We start from the raw sequence: 15682 nt of genomic DNA, 5'->3' as shown, positions 1-15682 counted from the left end.
CAACGGACCAATGGTTCAAGCTCAAGTTTCAAACGATGCAACTATAATATAATAAAACACTATATTTAAATAAGTAAGAATAATATAATTATTTGAACCAACCAATTTTCTGGAGTTTATCTATTAAATTCATAAATAATTGTCTGGTCAATGAGTTCCTCTGTTATTTGGTCTAAGGTCTTACCCGAGGTTAAATGGTTAATTTATCGAGTTGATAGGTTTAATCGTCGAGTTTGATAGGATTTAATAACTATGAATAATGTTCCAAAAAAAAATAAATAAATAAAAGATCGAGCCAAAAGTTCATTGTTTAGGAATTCTGCTCAGGAACTACAATTCTAGTTAGTGTACAAAAGAAAGCTTCAAAATCATTTGAGGTCTAGTACGTACCATGACATAAACTATTTTTAGGGTTACGCGTGGGGTTGGTAGATCTTTTATTTACGAAATTTCAATCTGAATACATTGGTTTCTGCTTCAGATAAGCAACAATGTTGTATTGCTTCTAGGGTAAACCCAATCCCTTACTTTATATTAATTGTCATCATCAGAAAGAACAGTTTTTGAAAAACTTCATGCCCTATAATAGGCCATGCGCCAAATGCAAGTGCTCCATTCCCTGCAATAACCAACCAAAGTGACTCTTCTGACACTACAAGTTTTTGGACACTCAAGTACAAAGGAGAATCTCGACAAGAGTACCTTCCTGTCATCAATTGGCTGGATGGATGGATGTTTCTTGTGGTCCCTCTTAGGTTCAACCTCAGAATGTTTCAGCTAATTTTAATCTAACTTATGTGTAATTGTTTGACCAAAAAAAAAAAAGTTACAAAAGAGAATCTGCCAACAGCCTCTTGACCTTCCATTTTGCCATTTAATTGTGACTTTTTGCCATTTTTGGTGGAATGGGAAGTCAATCTTGACCTTCCATTTTGCCATTTAATTGTGACTTTTTTCGACGGAAAAATTCCGTCAACTCCTTCTTCTCTTAGATTAAATTAGAGTAGGTTATACAAATATTATTCTTACGACAAAAAAAAAAAAAAAAAAAAAAGAGTACAAAGGAGAATCTAAACTATACACAAGACTGGCTAAACAGAAGCACTTTTAGGACAGGCCTCATGCCAAGGCTAATTTCCTATGCATGTGGAATCTTACCAAGTTCCCACTACATGTTCTTCTTCATTCACAATGGTCATTGTAATACTGACAGCTGAAGTTGCCTAAGCTCTAAAAAATGCAGCATTACACAGAGTTAATCATTACAGAGAACACAAGTCTCTTAAATTGATGAACAAAGGAATTGCCAGACCAACGATGAGCCACCCATGCAATTCATCCTCGAAGCATATTTTCCCTAAAACGCAGAGTTTGTACCTTCTGCCAGATCTGTTGAAAAACTCTACAATCTCTTTGCGTTCATCGACTTCATTATGCAGCATACACAATTCCGAATTCACGTCTACTCCCCAATTATGAAAGCAAATCGTGAAATATTAAGTTTACCCTAGACAAGCTTGTACAAATAGACTTCAGTCCCTTGTTGTCTCAGAGCCTGCATTGCAGAAGTCCAGTGAGCTTGATCATCATGATCAACAAGTGGAAAAAACACACTAGGTGTTTCTTGCATAAGCATCTGGACTTCACTAGTTTTCTTCCTGCCTTTAGGCCATTTCCAGTTAACATTAGTCATACACTTAGCTATCTGATCATCTATATACAGCCAAAACAATGCAGCAAATTTCTAGAGAATTTCAAGAACAATGGGCCAATTAGAAGCCAGTGGTCAAACCAGAAATTGGTATGCTAACCATTCCCCAATTGCAGTCTTAATCAAAAGGTTGGGCCAAGGGCCTGAGACTAAGGACCTTCCTCCAAATCTCTGAGAATAAAAATAGTAAGGATCAAATTTTGAGAAATGGGGATCTTTACAAAACAAACAGACGATAAAAGGTGATAAACATGAAAAATCTATTTAGAGATGAGCATAGGCCTTGACACAAGAGTTCTTTGGACTCATCCAAGAAAGTTACATCATCCAAGCTTTATTGATACGAAATAAACAAGGGAAACAATTTCGTTTTTCATGTTTTATTGTCCTTGTATGAATAGACCTATTATGGGGCCTTTGTTTGACAACATGGTTCAAAGACTCAGCCAAGTTGTCATCCGGAGTTCTCCAATACAATATCAGGACGAAATGATTCCGAAGTAATAGATCGTCGAGAAGTCGGCTGAGATATCTTCGAAACGGATAGAAACGACTGAATCATCCCGAGTCAGCCAAATTTTCATTATTTTTATTTATCATATTTTGTTATATTATTCACAACTTTTAGAATATTAAATGTTACAAAAATTTGCATCTCGCGGAACCGTCACCGATATGCCAAGACCAATGTAAAACTGTTCGGACTATGATCGCGATCGTGACTGCGACTTTGAACCATGTTTGACAAGCAATTTTCAATGTTGAAGATCTCATTGCAACGAAACTTACTAATCAAATTCTTCCACAACCGTCTATACTTATTAAATGTTAAGCTCAAGGTTCGAAAAGGAGATTAAAATAATTACTGAAGAAAAACCATGTAACTAGCACTAGAGTTCAATAGTAAACTTCGCCAAATTATTATTAAGTCAAAGCAGAAGTAGAGTTCAATAAGTAATGTAGTTAGTTATCGAATACAGGACCAAAATGCAATTAGAAATTAGGCTCTGGTCTTTATCGCAGAACGACAAAAGGTTAAAGTTCGAAATTAATCTCCCGTTAAAGTTTAATTAAGTAAATTATGGTCAGTGGAATTGGTCAGGCCAGTGCATGTCTGCGTGTTATTCAACCTTCAAAGAGTATATAATATGCCAGATGATGTAATATAGTGATCCTTTTTGTTTACTCATTACTTGAGGCCCTTTGTTTTAATCCCTTTTAAAGATAAGATGGTCAATGTTCTTTGTGTTTTAAATTGATTGAACAAAAATAGTCTGATTGAGTCCATTATCCTTTTGGCAAAAGCAAATGAGTCATACGATAAATCAAAATTTTTCACGCAGAGTTGTACCCAATAACATAAATATATTTCAAATTGAGAATTTCTTGTTCCAATTATTAATCACTTGAGATTTTTTGGACTGGCTCCTACCTGTGGATCGTCAGCTAAAATTATTAACTCCAATGTGGCCTTCGACGTGAAAATACCAAACAAAAGCTTTAGCTGGATGCATGCTCAGAGGGACATGCATGGTTTAGTGGTTAAAATTGAGATTTCAAAATATAAAAGTTCTGAATTTAAATTTCTCTTTTTTCTTCCCACTTCTTAAATTCTACTGTTCTCCTACTTAAAAAAAAAAAAAAAAAAAAAGATACTATTGATCCTGTGGTCATTGCAATTATAAGTACAAAAAAAAGTATACCTGTTCGACAATTTCACATAGTATCCCAGTTTTATTTTCATTTGGAAGTTTTGCTATTCATTTGGTTTTCCTAGCAGTGGGAATACATTTAATTTGTTTAGTTGTCTCCTCTACCAGTGTAAAAAAAAAAAAATACATTATTCTCCTAATATTTAAAAAATAAATTCTCTCATAATTTGGACTAAAGTATCAAAATAACAGAAATTATCCTCTATAGCGAAACTAGCTAAATGTCAAAATTATCTTAGCAAAGATACATAAATGTAGTATTGAGATAATGGAGTACGTTATTGCCTATATAACCTGAAAATTTTTCCATACTACGCTCCTATGATTTTCAAAATTTTGAAGCGACAAACGTGTCGTTAATAAGTAATTTCCATCTTAACATCAAAGTGCTAATGACATTTTAGTCCATTAGAGTATAATGGGTAACGGCCTATATAAGCATACAAATCAGATTCAAAAGTTATTGGATAAGTCTAAATTCTGCTTCAAGCCTGCCAAATTCGGGGAGCAACAATTAGTATTAGAGTGACATAGAGTGAGCCTAGTGTGTTCTTTGTACAAGGTGTACTAGAAATGGCAGTGACAATAAATAAATAAATAACCTGAATATAGTTTACTCAAGTCTGAAGGATCAATGTGTAAATAACAAATAATTTCACTACCTTTCTTCTTGTAGTGACACGTGTCACACCATAGCATGACATTTTTTTCCTCCGAGTAGACACTTGTCATGACTCCATTACAAGTGTAACTAACAAATAATTTCACTGCCTTCCTTTTTGTAGTGACACGTGTCAAACAATCTGATCGGTGTCACACCGTAGTATGACATGTGTCATGCAAACAGACACTTGTCGTGACTCTATGATACATATTGCATTTTTATTTCACTTCTCGCTGACTTCTTCCTAAAAATAGGGGCCTTCCTCTCATCATTTATATGTCAAAAATTAGAAACTTTTACCTATACTCTTAAGAGGGGAACGAAATGCAAATTAGAGAGGAGAAAAGAAATAGCAAAGATTGCCGTAGAAAATAGGAAAAGAAAGCCATAATAAGGAGATAGTATAAAAAGAAGATCAACTTTATCTAACACTAAGGATATCCAAATGAGTGTCCATTTATATTTATGTAAATATACATAGTGTCCATATAAATATTATAATACTCAAATATTGTTGCATTATAAGCATATAGGTTTAAAGTTACACTCTATATAGTAATTATACTAGATCCATGCTAAAACCAAACCAAGTCAAATTTAATATGACTACTCTTGTGTGTCTAAATGCTACTATAATGCATGTCCTTATAGTGATTGCATGTGATTGGAAAATATTCATTTACTTATCGTCCCAAAGAATGATATCGTGACTGCATGTGCACGATCGTACCAAATATGTACTTTATCGTTCTGGTACAAGTGGTTATGCTGGTATTGTGCCTTGGTCCGTCGAACAAGCAGGGGTTGTGTTTGAACGCCATTGCACAAACTAGTCTGCAACCCAGTTCACGGACAGGAGATTGTCCGCTTGTTGGGTCGAGAATGAGAGGCACTTTCGAAACTAACCTATTGATTGGGTGTAGGATATTGAGCACGTAATCGTGGTATAAGATGGAACCGAATTGTCATTGATAATCAATACCAATATCCTTTATTATGTATGTCATTTATTTGTTTTCTTTGCTTGTCGAGTATTATTTATGTCAGGTCTATGTTTGCATCTAAAATTTAAATACACGGATCTCACTAAGCTGTGTAACTCACTCCACTATTAACAAATTTTGTAGACACTGATTTGGATATTGAAATGCCATATGAATGACCTAACAATCAGTAGATGGATTGTTTTAGTTGAATCTCATGTAAAAAGACTAGGAGTGAAGATTGTTTGGTTTATTCCGCTACAATGTGTAATAATATTTTCTATTGTAAAATTTAATAAAATAATTTGTGTTACAATAAAAAAAAATAAACTATTATGTTAGTCAAGTGAGTCCAGGCAAAAATTGGACAATCCACTACCAATAAAAACCTTGCTACGGGGTGGAATTGGGGTGTGATGAATGCTACTTGTTTACTATGTTTTTAGACTCAGACCGGGTATCGACTCGATCGATCTCAGAGGTCAATGTGTTCGATCGGAGTTGAACTAGATGACGTCATAAATAAAAATTATATTGTATGTAAAATACCTAAGAGTATGTTAATATTAATAAAGGTATATTCATATATATTTGATGTTTCAAATATATTTAACAAGAAAATACAAAGAAATTAGAACGATCAAGTAGCAATTTATATTATTTAATGAACATTAACAAGTTTAGAATTAAAATTATATACTTGATTGAAAAATAACATCAAATTTTAGGACAATTAATAATTTGTAATAACTTAGGGATCAAAACATAATATTGAAAATGTTTGACCTTTTTTAAAAAAAGGCTTTGACTAAACCGATTCTTCCGGTTTTTTTCTATCAAACCCGATTTTGATCGAATTTTTACTCAACTGATTTTTTAAAATAATTCGGACCGAACATTTGACCGATTTTCAATTCGATCAGATCGGACCGACCGGTCCGATCTGAGTTTAAAAACATTGCTTGTTCATCACTACTTCCATGAAAAGGTACTGCTGCATAAAGTATACTAAACCATATTCAGGAAGAATTGAAAACTGCAAGTCCACGTCATATTTGATCCGGCCAGCAGACGGATTTGCTCATGAAGACGGTAAGTGTAAGTCCACATCATTTGTGTTAATTTTTATAATCTCGATGGAGATGCTTTCCAACTGGGACAAGTAATACAAGGCTAGAGTCATCCAAACCAGACCATTGGGCCCTCAGCCTCTCACAGCATTGTGATTTTAATTCCGACCAAATTAAGCTGTTTTTGCTGAGGCCGGCCTTAAAAGTGGTGAATGTGGGACCCAAATTAGCTATGTAAAAGAGAATTAATTGGCAAAAATTATCCTAAATGTAAGCTGTTAATAATCTGAAATTCTGGATTAAACATTCTGAGTCGTATATTTGCTCAAAAACTAATTGGACCCCATTTGAAACATATAAAAAAACAATTCTCATACCAAAAGTTTTTCAGATTACCAAAAATTGGACTTCTTAAACCACAAACACTGAATCACAAAATATATATATATATATATACACCACAAACACTGAATCACAAATTGCCTGAAAAAAAATTACTTTTTCAGATGGCAAAACTTGAAGTGCCCGGGGCAAAAGCCGGCTATGACGAGAAAACAGATGTGGTGGTGGTTATGGTGCCCCTTCCAGCACAAGGGCATCTCAACCAGCTCCTTCACCTCTCCCGCCTCATCTCATCCTACAACATACCCGTGCACTTTGTTGGCTCGGCCACTCACAACCGCCAGGCTAAAGATCGAGTGCATGGATGGGATCCTCTAGCCATTTCCGATATCCGTTTCCATGAATTCCCACTACCTTCTTTTCCAACGCCTCCACCTGACCCCAAAGCCCCTACAAAGCTGCCCACACAGCTCGTCCCGGCCTTTTTCGCGACGTTGCATCTCCGTGAGCCTGCTTGTGAACTTGTAACCAAACTCTCGAGCACGGCAAGAAGAGTTGTAGTAATTCATGACTCTCTCATGTGTTATGTTGTCCAGGATATGCCATCCATCCCGAATGCCGAGTCTTACTGCTTTCAAAGTGTTTCGGCTTTTGCCCTCTACTCTTACGTCTGGGAAGCCATGGGAAAACCGGTCCTGGCCGATGGAGAACCAGTAAATGCCCTTTTATCCACTCCCGAAAGCGTCTTCCCAGAAGAGTTGGCAGAGTTCTTCAAGGTGCAACAAGAAGCAAGAAAGTGTAACTGGGGAAACCTGTTTAATTCATCCAGATTGATAGATGGTGAATATCTTAACCTTCTTGCGGAAATAAAGTTCGATGAAACAGAAAACAATTGGGCAATCGGTCCATTTAATCCTCCGGTGATAACTGAGGACCAGAAATCTAAAAAATCCCATAAATGCTTGGAATGGCTGGACAAACAAGCTCCAAAATCAGTGATATTCGTTTCATTCGGTTCAACAACTTCGTTATCGGATGAAGAAGTGGAACAGATCGCGATTGGATTGGAAAGAAGTGGACAGAAATTCATGTGGGTCCTAAGAGATGCAGATACAGGAGATGTTTCTATTGGAGAAGGTAGGAAAGCTCAACTGCCAGAAGGGTATGAAGAGAGAGTCGATGGAAGAGGATTTATACTGAGAGAATGGGCACCGCAGTTGGAAGTTCTTGGCCATCCGTCAACAGGTGGATTCATGAGCCATTGTGGATGGAATTCATGCGTGGAGAGCATTAGCATGGGGGTGCCTATGGCAGCCTGGCCTATGCATTCTGACCAGCCAAGAAATGCTATCCTGGTGACCAAGATTCTCAAAACAGGTCTAATAGTGGGGGATTTAGCCCATCAAGATGAATCTTTTAAAGCAGAAGTAGTTGAAGATGCTGTAAAAAGACTGATGAATTCGACTGAAGGACAAGAGATGAGGAAGAGGGCAGAAGAATTAAGTGATGCACTTAAGCAGTCAGTGATTAAGGGTAGTGATAATAGCACTGAGATGGATACTTTCATCGCTCACATTACTCGGTAGATTTGTTTACTAGAGGATCATAAATTTAATCGAGGGAGGTCACCAGGCTTTTGGAAAACTTTTCTTGAAAGTTGAATTCCACCTAGCTACCAGATTCATGAATAGTACTATTTGTCAATCCTTAATGTTACAATTATCAAAACTTCTAATGACCTTTTTGATAAAATAATTTCTCATTAAGTTTTCTGGTTGTATGGCAATAAGCCAGTGCAGAATGTAACCACAGCCTTCACCTATGACAAAGCCCAAGACAAAGTGACTGAAACCAATTGTTACAGCTACAAAAGAAACACCAGAAAAATCAAAGCATTGCCGCCCAGAGCAACAGCAGTGGTGGGTTCATGATTTCGGTGTTATAGAAAAGGGTAAATTACATTTTACCCCCCTGTGGTTTACCCTTTTTTTTACATAATCCCCCTATGGTTTCAAAAGCTATACATAACCCCCTTATGGTTTGGATTAAAGTGTCAAAGTAACGGAAATAGTCACTCGTAACGGAACTTCTAAAAATGTCAAAATTACCCTTATAAATACATAACACATCAACCCCCTATAATTTTTATATTTACTATATAACCCCCCTATGGTTTAATACTTTACCATATAACCCCCTTATGATTTTCAAAATATACACATTACCCCCCTTGGTTAATACATAAATTTCAACTTTACATAAGGGTATTTTTGACATTTTATGTGACGCCGTTACGAGTGACTATTTCCGTTACTTTGACACTTTAATCCAAACCATAAGGGGGTTATGTATAGTTTTTAAAACCATAGGGGGGTTATGTAAAAAACGCTAAATCACAGGGGGATAAAGTGAAATTTGCCCTATAGAAAATGACATTACGCTGAAAGAGATACTCTCACTTTTACTGCCAATTCATACGCGTGCGTGTTTCTCGAAGTATTATTTGTCCCATTCTGCATTTGCAATTTTGTCCTTTTGAAGTTCGAAGTCTCAACTTCTCCATCAGTTGAAACTCGTAGTCTAATGACATGGATTACAATGGAAAGCCTTGAGAGGCAATGCTAATCAAGTTTAACAGATTGAATTCTTTTCTAAGTAATTGACTGGTTACATCCTTCAATTTTAGTTTAAGAGTGTACTTACTTTCCTACCGTCACGTCAGAAAAAGAAAATGTCCAGTAACAAGAATCTCTGTTTTGGGGTTGTTGACGAGGAGGAAAAGGGATACAGCATTTTGCTACATATTCTACATTGACACTTAAGTGTAGCATATGTCAAGAAAATTTCAAGTCATGCTTGGATACCATCCACCTGATAAAAAGAAATTTTACTAATCATGAAGTTAAAATGCAACTTAATCATGCAATGAGCTCAGCTTCAGGTAATTTTAGCTCGAAAAACATCACTAAGGAGAACATGTAGAACTTGGATTTCTATTGCTACAATTTTCTTGAAACTTTCCTTCGATCAAAGCATAATTTAAGATTATTCTGTCAATGCAAAAGGTTAACATTTCAGAGTTATGTATCCTAAACAAGTATTACAACTAACATTGAGAAATGTAAAATAAACAAGTATAAGAACTAATTTTGAAAATGTCCATCTTCTATTGCTTAGTCGACGAATCAGGGGCTGCAGAGGTTCTTAAGATCCTCTTCCACGGCATACCAACTAGGTATTATCTTTGGAAGATGGGGATGGAGATCTTTGAAAGAATTTCTGATTGTGCCTTCTGCAACTCCAGTAGCAACTGAAACATCTGCAGCCATAATATCTTGTTCAAGCACGTGAATACAATAGCCACATCAAGGGGGAAAAAAAACATGTTTCATGAGTTTCTAGTGAGAATCAAAATCTGATAGAGGGAGTGGTAGTTGTGAAGTAATTTGGACCCATGCATCAAGGAGCTCTTCAAATTTCCAATACAGATACTTACGAAATGGCATCCTTACGTGAGGATTACTTACTTTTGTAATTTTGTTTGGACTATGAACATTACAATTTCACACATGTGCATCCCCAACTATTCACAGATAATTGTTTACAAAGTGCACTTTTTTTAATTCTGTTTTATTTGGAAGAGGGTCAAGTCCTAACAAATGAGTCGACATGGTTTCGAACTTTTACCTTTAAGGGGCTTCTTATTGTCTGAAAGCTGCGTGACTATGTATATAACTGCAGCAGCAATAGATATGGGACTCCTCCTGAAAAGAGAGAGAAGGGCAAAATTAGCAGAAACAAAGTTTGAGGGGAAGAAGCCATTGAAATACATGATTATCCATGTGCTTGGCAAACTGGAAAAGTTAACGAAAGCTCATGATAACTAAGATGGCAAACAACACAAGATGCAGAATACCAGATAGGCATCCAGTAGATGTACTTAAACATACAGATATAAACAATCCAACAGAACCAGATAATAACAGACAATAACAGTTTCAAATTGACCCCTGCACCCTTGCCTCATCTCTCAAAACAAGTTACATGGACAACCAACAACTAGTAATCCAATCCATGTTCAGCCTGTTTACACAGAACACAATTTTGAGAATGTCAAACTTAAGGTACATAGTAACTCATCAATGTTCACCCTATTTATAATAACTAATCTATTGGAAGTTTCGTAGCACCCACTACAATCCAAAAAATGGTATACCTCTACCCCTTCTGTCAATTTCAGCTGTTAGGCTCACTCTTCTCCTTTAGTTTCATGGGGGTTTATCTCAACTCACGAAGAGTTTATTCCACCTCACAATTTATCATTTCTTTGCAGTCAACACCGGATCCTCCATCTGCCCTTTTCATTCCTCTGCCCCTAATCTCTTTCCTTGTCTGCTGCACCCTTATTTGCACGACCTTGCACCAGTTTCACCATCCTAAAAGCTGGCATGTATTCAGTCCCTTCATAATTAAAGGAAAGAGGTGCAAGTAAACATTGCCACTAAAATATCTCCCATCAATCCCATTCTTTATTTGTCAATAACTCATTATGGCTAGCACAAAAAATGAGGATGAGAAACAGCCTGAAGAAATGGTACAGAGATGTCATCATCGTGGATGGCTGAGGCAGGGGCTTTCATTGTGTGATCATTGTAGGGTTTGGCAACTGGTTGGTCTAGATCCTGGTTTGTATGGTGTTATGGCAGAGCCGGGGGGTCTAATTTTGTGGTCATTAAGGGATTTGCCAAATAGATGGTGTATCTGTTGGTAGACTTGTTAGATGGGGTATCTGTTCGTAGACTTGTTAGGGGAATGTGGAATGGAATGAAAGATCTTGTGAGGGTTGCGGTGGTTGCCCAGTAGACATACAAGATTGTGACAGAGGGCTGGGAGAGATTTTGAAGAATACGGATGGTGGTGGAGATGTTTAGCAACAGGATTTGGTCTCAAAAAGCTGGAGAAGTCCAGGGTAAGAGAACCACCCCTTTTCTCAGTCTCATGTTTCTCTCAACATACTAAGAGAGAAAAGAGGAGAGCCTTTTATATAGACTTATTGAAGTCTTCCTCTTGCTATATATATTTTCAACTCTCATGTTATCCTTGCAAGGATTTTAATTTAACAAATTGCCACTCACACAAGGGGACAAAACAAAAAATGAAGTTGTTGTGTCCGTTGAAGTTCATTATATCAAGTGTGCTCGTTCAAATTCATTGACTTGTAGATCCAAGCACGTGCATGTCAAACATAAACCAGGTTACCTTATGTCAAATTCTTCTGATTTCTGTACAGCTTCCTGGGCAGCCTTAACTGCTTGATTTGTCATCCCAAGATAAGAACCAAACCGTCTCTGAAAGGACAAAAGATTTGGCCAAAAACAAAGATTAAAAAGTTGCAAAAATCATCAACCAACAAAGAAATAGGAAAAGACGTTGCTTGAAATTTTTTGGAGGAAATGGGACAAAAGGTACATGACAAATATTCACAAACCTTACCATGAAATCCCCAGCATGTATTGCTCCCATTTCCACAGATTGACCCATCTCAAGCTCCAGCTGTTTCACAATGTATTCTTTTGCTCGGCCAATTTCCTTCTTTGTTGCACCATTGGCAACAGAGCAAATTTCTATGTGAAATCCACAGATTCAAGAAAACTCATTCACGGTACAAGATAATTCAGTATGCATTCAATTTAAACTTAGTCTGTACCCTTTACAGTGCGTGGCTTATCCTCTTGTCTACAAGCAATATACAGGCAGGCAGCCAGTATAGCATCCTGATTTCTCCCTCTACTAGACTTTTGATCTTCTACCTTCTTGTATATCTCATTAGCCCGATCCTTTTAATCATATCATTAAACCAGCCAGTAACAGTAATGTAGCCAAAGAAATTTCAATCAAAGAAAAGATAAATAAAGACATGAAGGTAAGAAAGGGACGACAAGAAAGAACAAAGTTCATCCACAAGTCCATGTTACTTATGAATGTGCCCGATATTTCGGCCATGATATGTCCTGAAAGAAGCAAATTCTATGCATGCAACTAGAAAAGCAAAAAGTAAAACATCAAATATCAATAATGTGGGAGGCAATCAAGATGAAAAGGCCATTTAAGAACTCAATTGCAAAAGAATCCTAAAGGACATAGTTGACCAACTTGGCTTGATAAATCAAAACGATAGAAGTTAGGAGCTAAACTTCAGATTACTTGCATCTTAAAACAGAACTAATCATTTCCAAACCTTATTGTCCGGGTAAAAGGGGGGGAAGCATTTAGTTTGACATTTATACCACCTCCTAACCCTGCCACCCTAACAACCCAGCCCTAAAATAAGGAAAAAGGCAAGAAAACAACTCTATTTCATACCTTAGCCATAACATGGTTTAAGCATAGATCTCGTATAATGTTTTCTCTTACTTGGGCTAAGTTTCAGATAGTATCATTGGCAAAGGCCTAAAAATGCTATGCAGAAAAGAAAGATAGATGGATACTACAGAATATTAACCATTTCTACTCCTAGGATGGAGTATACAAGTAGAAACCAAAATCCACTCATTTTTAAAGAGGCGATACATCCAAAAGCAAACATTTTCTTTTGTAAGAGACTAAATATCAAACAAGAGTCCTATGGCCAAAAATCTTAACATGATAATGAAACTAAAGATGAGTGAGACCAGTATACCTTAATTGTTGCAACAAGGCCCAACCTGCAAACAAAGTTTAGAGGGTTAGTATTTTAAGAAAGATGACTGACATGATGAATAGACAAAAAGAGGGACAAGATAATGTACATGCAAAGCAATAGACTGCCCAAAACATTGTGCAAGTTGAAAGTCCACAATCAACCATAAAACAATCAATTGACTTGTGAAGAAAAGCAAGCGAATAACTGAATTAATATCCTGAAAACATTACAAAGTTAAAATGAGCAATTGCCTAAGATGACAGTACAACATATTGATAAACCTTAGGTACAGGCATAACCAGTGAAAATTGGACAATATAGACTAGTTCATTCCTGTCACTCCATCTTCTCCCTCCCACGATCTAAGCATAACAGGCTTGGATGTTGCAAAACCTAACACCCAACATTGATAAGATAGTACCTTCTTTAACCTTCCAAGGATCAGGTAAACAGCGCTGAATCTTAAAATGAAGAATATAAAGCAGATGAAATCTAGAGACACTGGGCTAAACTACAAATTGTGCTGATCGTGACCTAATTCAACAATTCTTCCATCCAAGTAAATACAAAAATAACAGTACAGTGCAACTGCACACATGTGCAACAGTCCTTTCATATCTATGTAATTTATGTCTGTCCACAAGCGCACAAATTGTATGATCAGAATGTCTACCATCATCACAACCGATAGGCTGAAATTCCATTCATTAACTTCCAACTGGAAAAGCACTACTTACCCTCATGACAACGATTTTGCCCCAAATTCTATCTCCCGCACTAACTTCCATAATGGGAATGAAGGATGGTAGGCTCAACAGGTAACCAAAGGACAATTGAAGTAACAAACCAAATCGAACTGACTATCACTTGCACACAGCATGCCTCCATTGTCTTGACATGGTCAATTACCTTTTCCAAAATATCCCTTCATTTCCTTAATACTTTGTATAGATAATCCAAGATTCTCAAAAAGAAAACTTTAACAGTAAATCTCTCCAAAATTTGTTCACAATATTGCATAAATCAACCAAAAAAAAAAAAAAATCACTCCCAACAATCATCTCACAAATTATTAGAATAAAATGATCCCAAATTTCATTGAATATCACTTTTCCAATTTCTCATGACACCAAAAATTCCCTTTCCCAGTGAGCATAAAATCCAAAATACATCACAATTTTCAACCTAAACCACAACAAATAAATTGAATAACATCCCCAAGAATCCATAAAAATGTCAAATTCCCCTCCCAAAATCCAATTTTTCATATAATTCCACAAAAACCGATCCCGAAGATCCAAAAATCACATTACATGCATGAAAATCAAGAAACAGCAAACGACATGCAGTAATCTCACACTAACCCAATCCCAGAATATAAAAACAAAAAAATTAGAAAACAAAAAAAAAACTCCCTGTAATTTCACAAACCTCTCAGACATGGTGGCGATGGTTTTGAAGGCCAATATGAGAGAGCGGTCAGGGTTGGAGCCGCGATTCTGCCACCGCCCAAGTGAAGAAGTCAAGAAATCACTGGTAGTCCCATTGGGCTTGGAGATCACGGTGGACAATCCGCCGTCGGTCAGTAACGGATTACTGGGACCGCCAACTCGAACCGGGTCATTGTCCCCTGACTCATTCGCAAAAGTTCTCCACTCCGAAGTCTCATCGATCGAGTGGGACTCCAAAACCAAACCGCACTCCGAACAAACCATGTCCCCGGCCGAATGGTCGAACACCACTTCCGTACTCTTCTTACAGTCCGAACAATACGCATCCGCCATAAAAGAGAAGAAGAGGGAACGGAAAGAGCTTTTTTGCTTTTCTTTTTTTTTTTTTTTTTGGGTTCCTTATTTCTATCTGGATATATCTGTTTATCTGATTTTTGTTACCATTAATTGAGGAAGAAAACTGGTGGGATTTTGGTGCTACTATTTTTTTTATACAGAAATGGAAGCCCCAGTGTGTGTACTGTGTGAGAATTGCTTTTTGTATGTTTGCTTGTTTGCGGGTTGGTTTCGTTGTTTGTTAGGGGCTGGAGCCTGGAGGGAGCGAGGGAGGGAAGAGTGACGTTTCAGGTTTGCTTTTCGCGAAGGTATCAATTAACAAATTTTCTACGTGCTTAATGGTAGTTAATTGGTTTTATACCTGTGCTGGGGGGCCCCCCGCCGGTGTGGGTATTTGTGGAAAAATATCTATACTATTATTATATGTATTGGTTGAGGAAGGAATTTGGAATTAGCATTGGAGTTAAGGTTTATCTTTACTTTGTAAATTTCTTTTTTATTCTTATAAAAATTATTTTTATTTTAACTATTTAAAACTATTCATGACTATTTTTATTTTTAACTATTTATGTATATGTTCTCGGTAATAAAAATTTTATCTAAAATATATGACCATAAATATTATATATTTTTTTATTACACACATATTAGGCGAGCATTGAGCACTAGCACCAATCGTACCTCACATTTTGAGGTTGTTAACTTTTAGTCCTTCATGTATAAAACAGCAG

The 15682-nt window shown here is 36.6% G+C and overlaps 2 protein-coding genes across 2 annotated transcripts; one reads left to right on the top strand and one right to left on the bottom strand.

The window, feature by feature from the left end:
• The first annotated feature begins 6490 nt into the window (after positions 1-6490).
• LOC113692567 (zeatin O-xylosyltransferase-like) lies at positions 6491-8170 on the top strand. Its single transcript, XM_027210987.2, has one exon. It carries the CDS (start codon positions 6647-6649, stop codon positions 8066-8068), a length of 1422 nt encoding a protein of 473 aa, XP_027066788.1. The 5' UTR covers positions 6491-6646; the 3' UTR covers positions 8069-8170.
• Positions 8171-9459: 1289 nt separating this feature from the next.
• On the bottom strand, positions 9460-15274 carry LOC113694096 (transcription initiation factor IIB-2). The gene is made up of 7 exons (XM_027212945.2): positions 14596-15274; positions 13162-13186; positions 12190-12319; positions 11976-12106; positions 11742-11830; positions 10170-10246; positions 9460-9801 (listed from the first exon to the last, which is right to left on the bottom strand). Exons 1-7 carry the CDS (start codon positions 14946-14948, stop codon positions 9668-9670), a joined length of 939 nt encoding a protein of 312 aa, XP_027068746.1. The 5' UTR covers positions 14949-15274; the 3' UTR covers positions 9460-9667.
• Positions 15275-15682: the final 408 nt, after the last annotated feature.

This window comes from Coffea arabica, chromosome 6c, assembly GCF_036785885.1.
Source record: "Coffea arabica cultivar ET-39 chromosome 6c, Coffea Arabica ET-39 HiFi, whole genome shotgun sequence".
Classification (NCBI taxonomy): Eukaryota; Viridiplantae; Streptophyta; class Magnoliopsida; order Gentianales; family Rubiaceae; genus Coffea; species Coffea arabica.
Note: the sequence above shows the minus strand (reverse complement) of the source record. Positions and strands in the feature narration are given on the sequence as shown.

Excerpts from the sequence above, each read along its gene's own strand:
- LOC113692567 (XM_027210987.2), top strand. The coding sequence starts at position 6,647 with ATGGCAAAACTTGAAGTGCCCGGGGCAAAAGCCGGCTATGACGAGAAA.
- LOC113694096 (XM_027212945.2), bottom strand. The coding sequence starts at position 14,948 with ATGGCGGATGCGTATTGTTCGGACTGTAAGAAGAGTACGGAAGTGGTG. Across the intron at positions 11,831-11,975 it reads TACATGCTGGGGATTTCATG|AGACGGTTTGGTTCTTATCT; the intron begins GTAAGGTTTGTG and ends TTGTCCTTTCAG. Across the intron at positions 9,802-10,169 it reads CAATAAGAAGCCCCTTAAAG|ATGTTTCAGTTGCTACTGGA; the intron begins GTAAAAGTTCGA and ends TTATGGCTGCAG.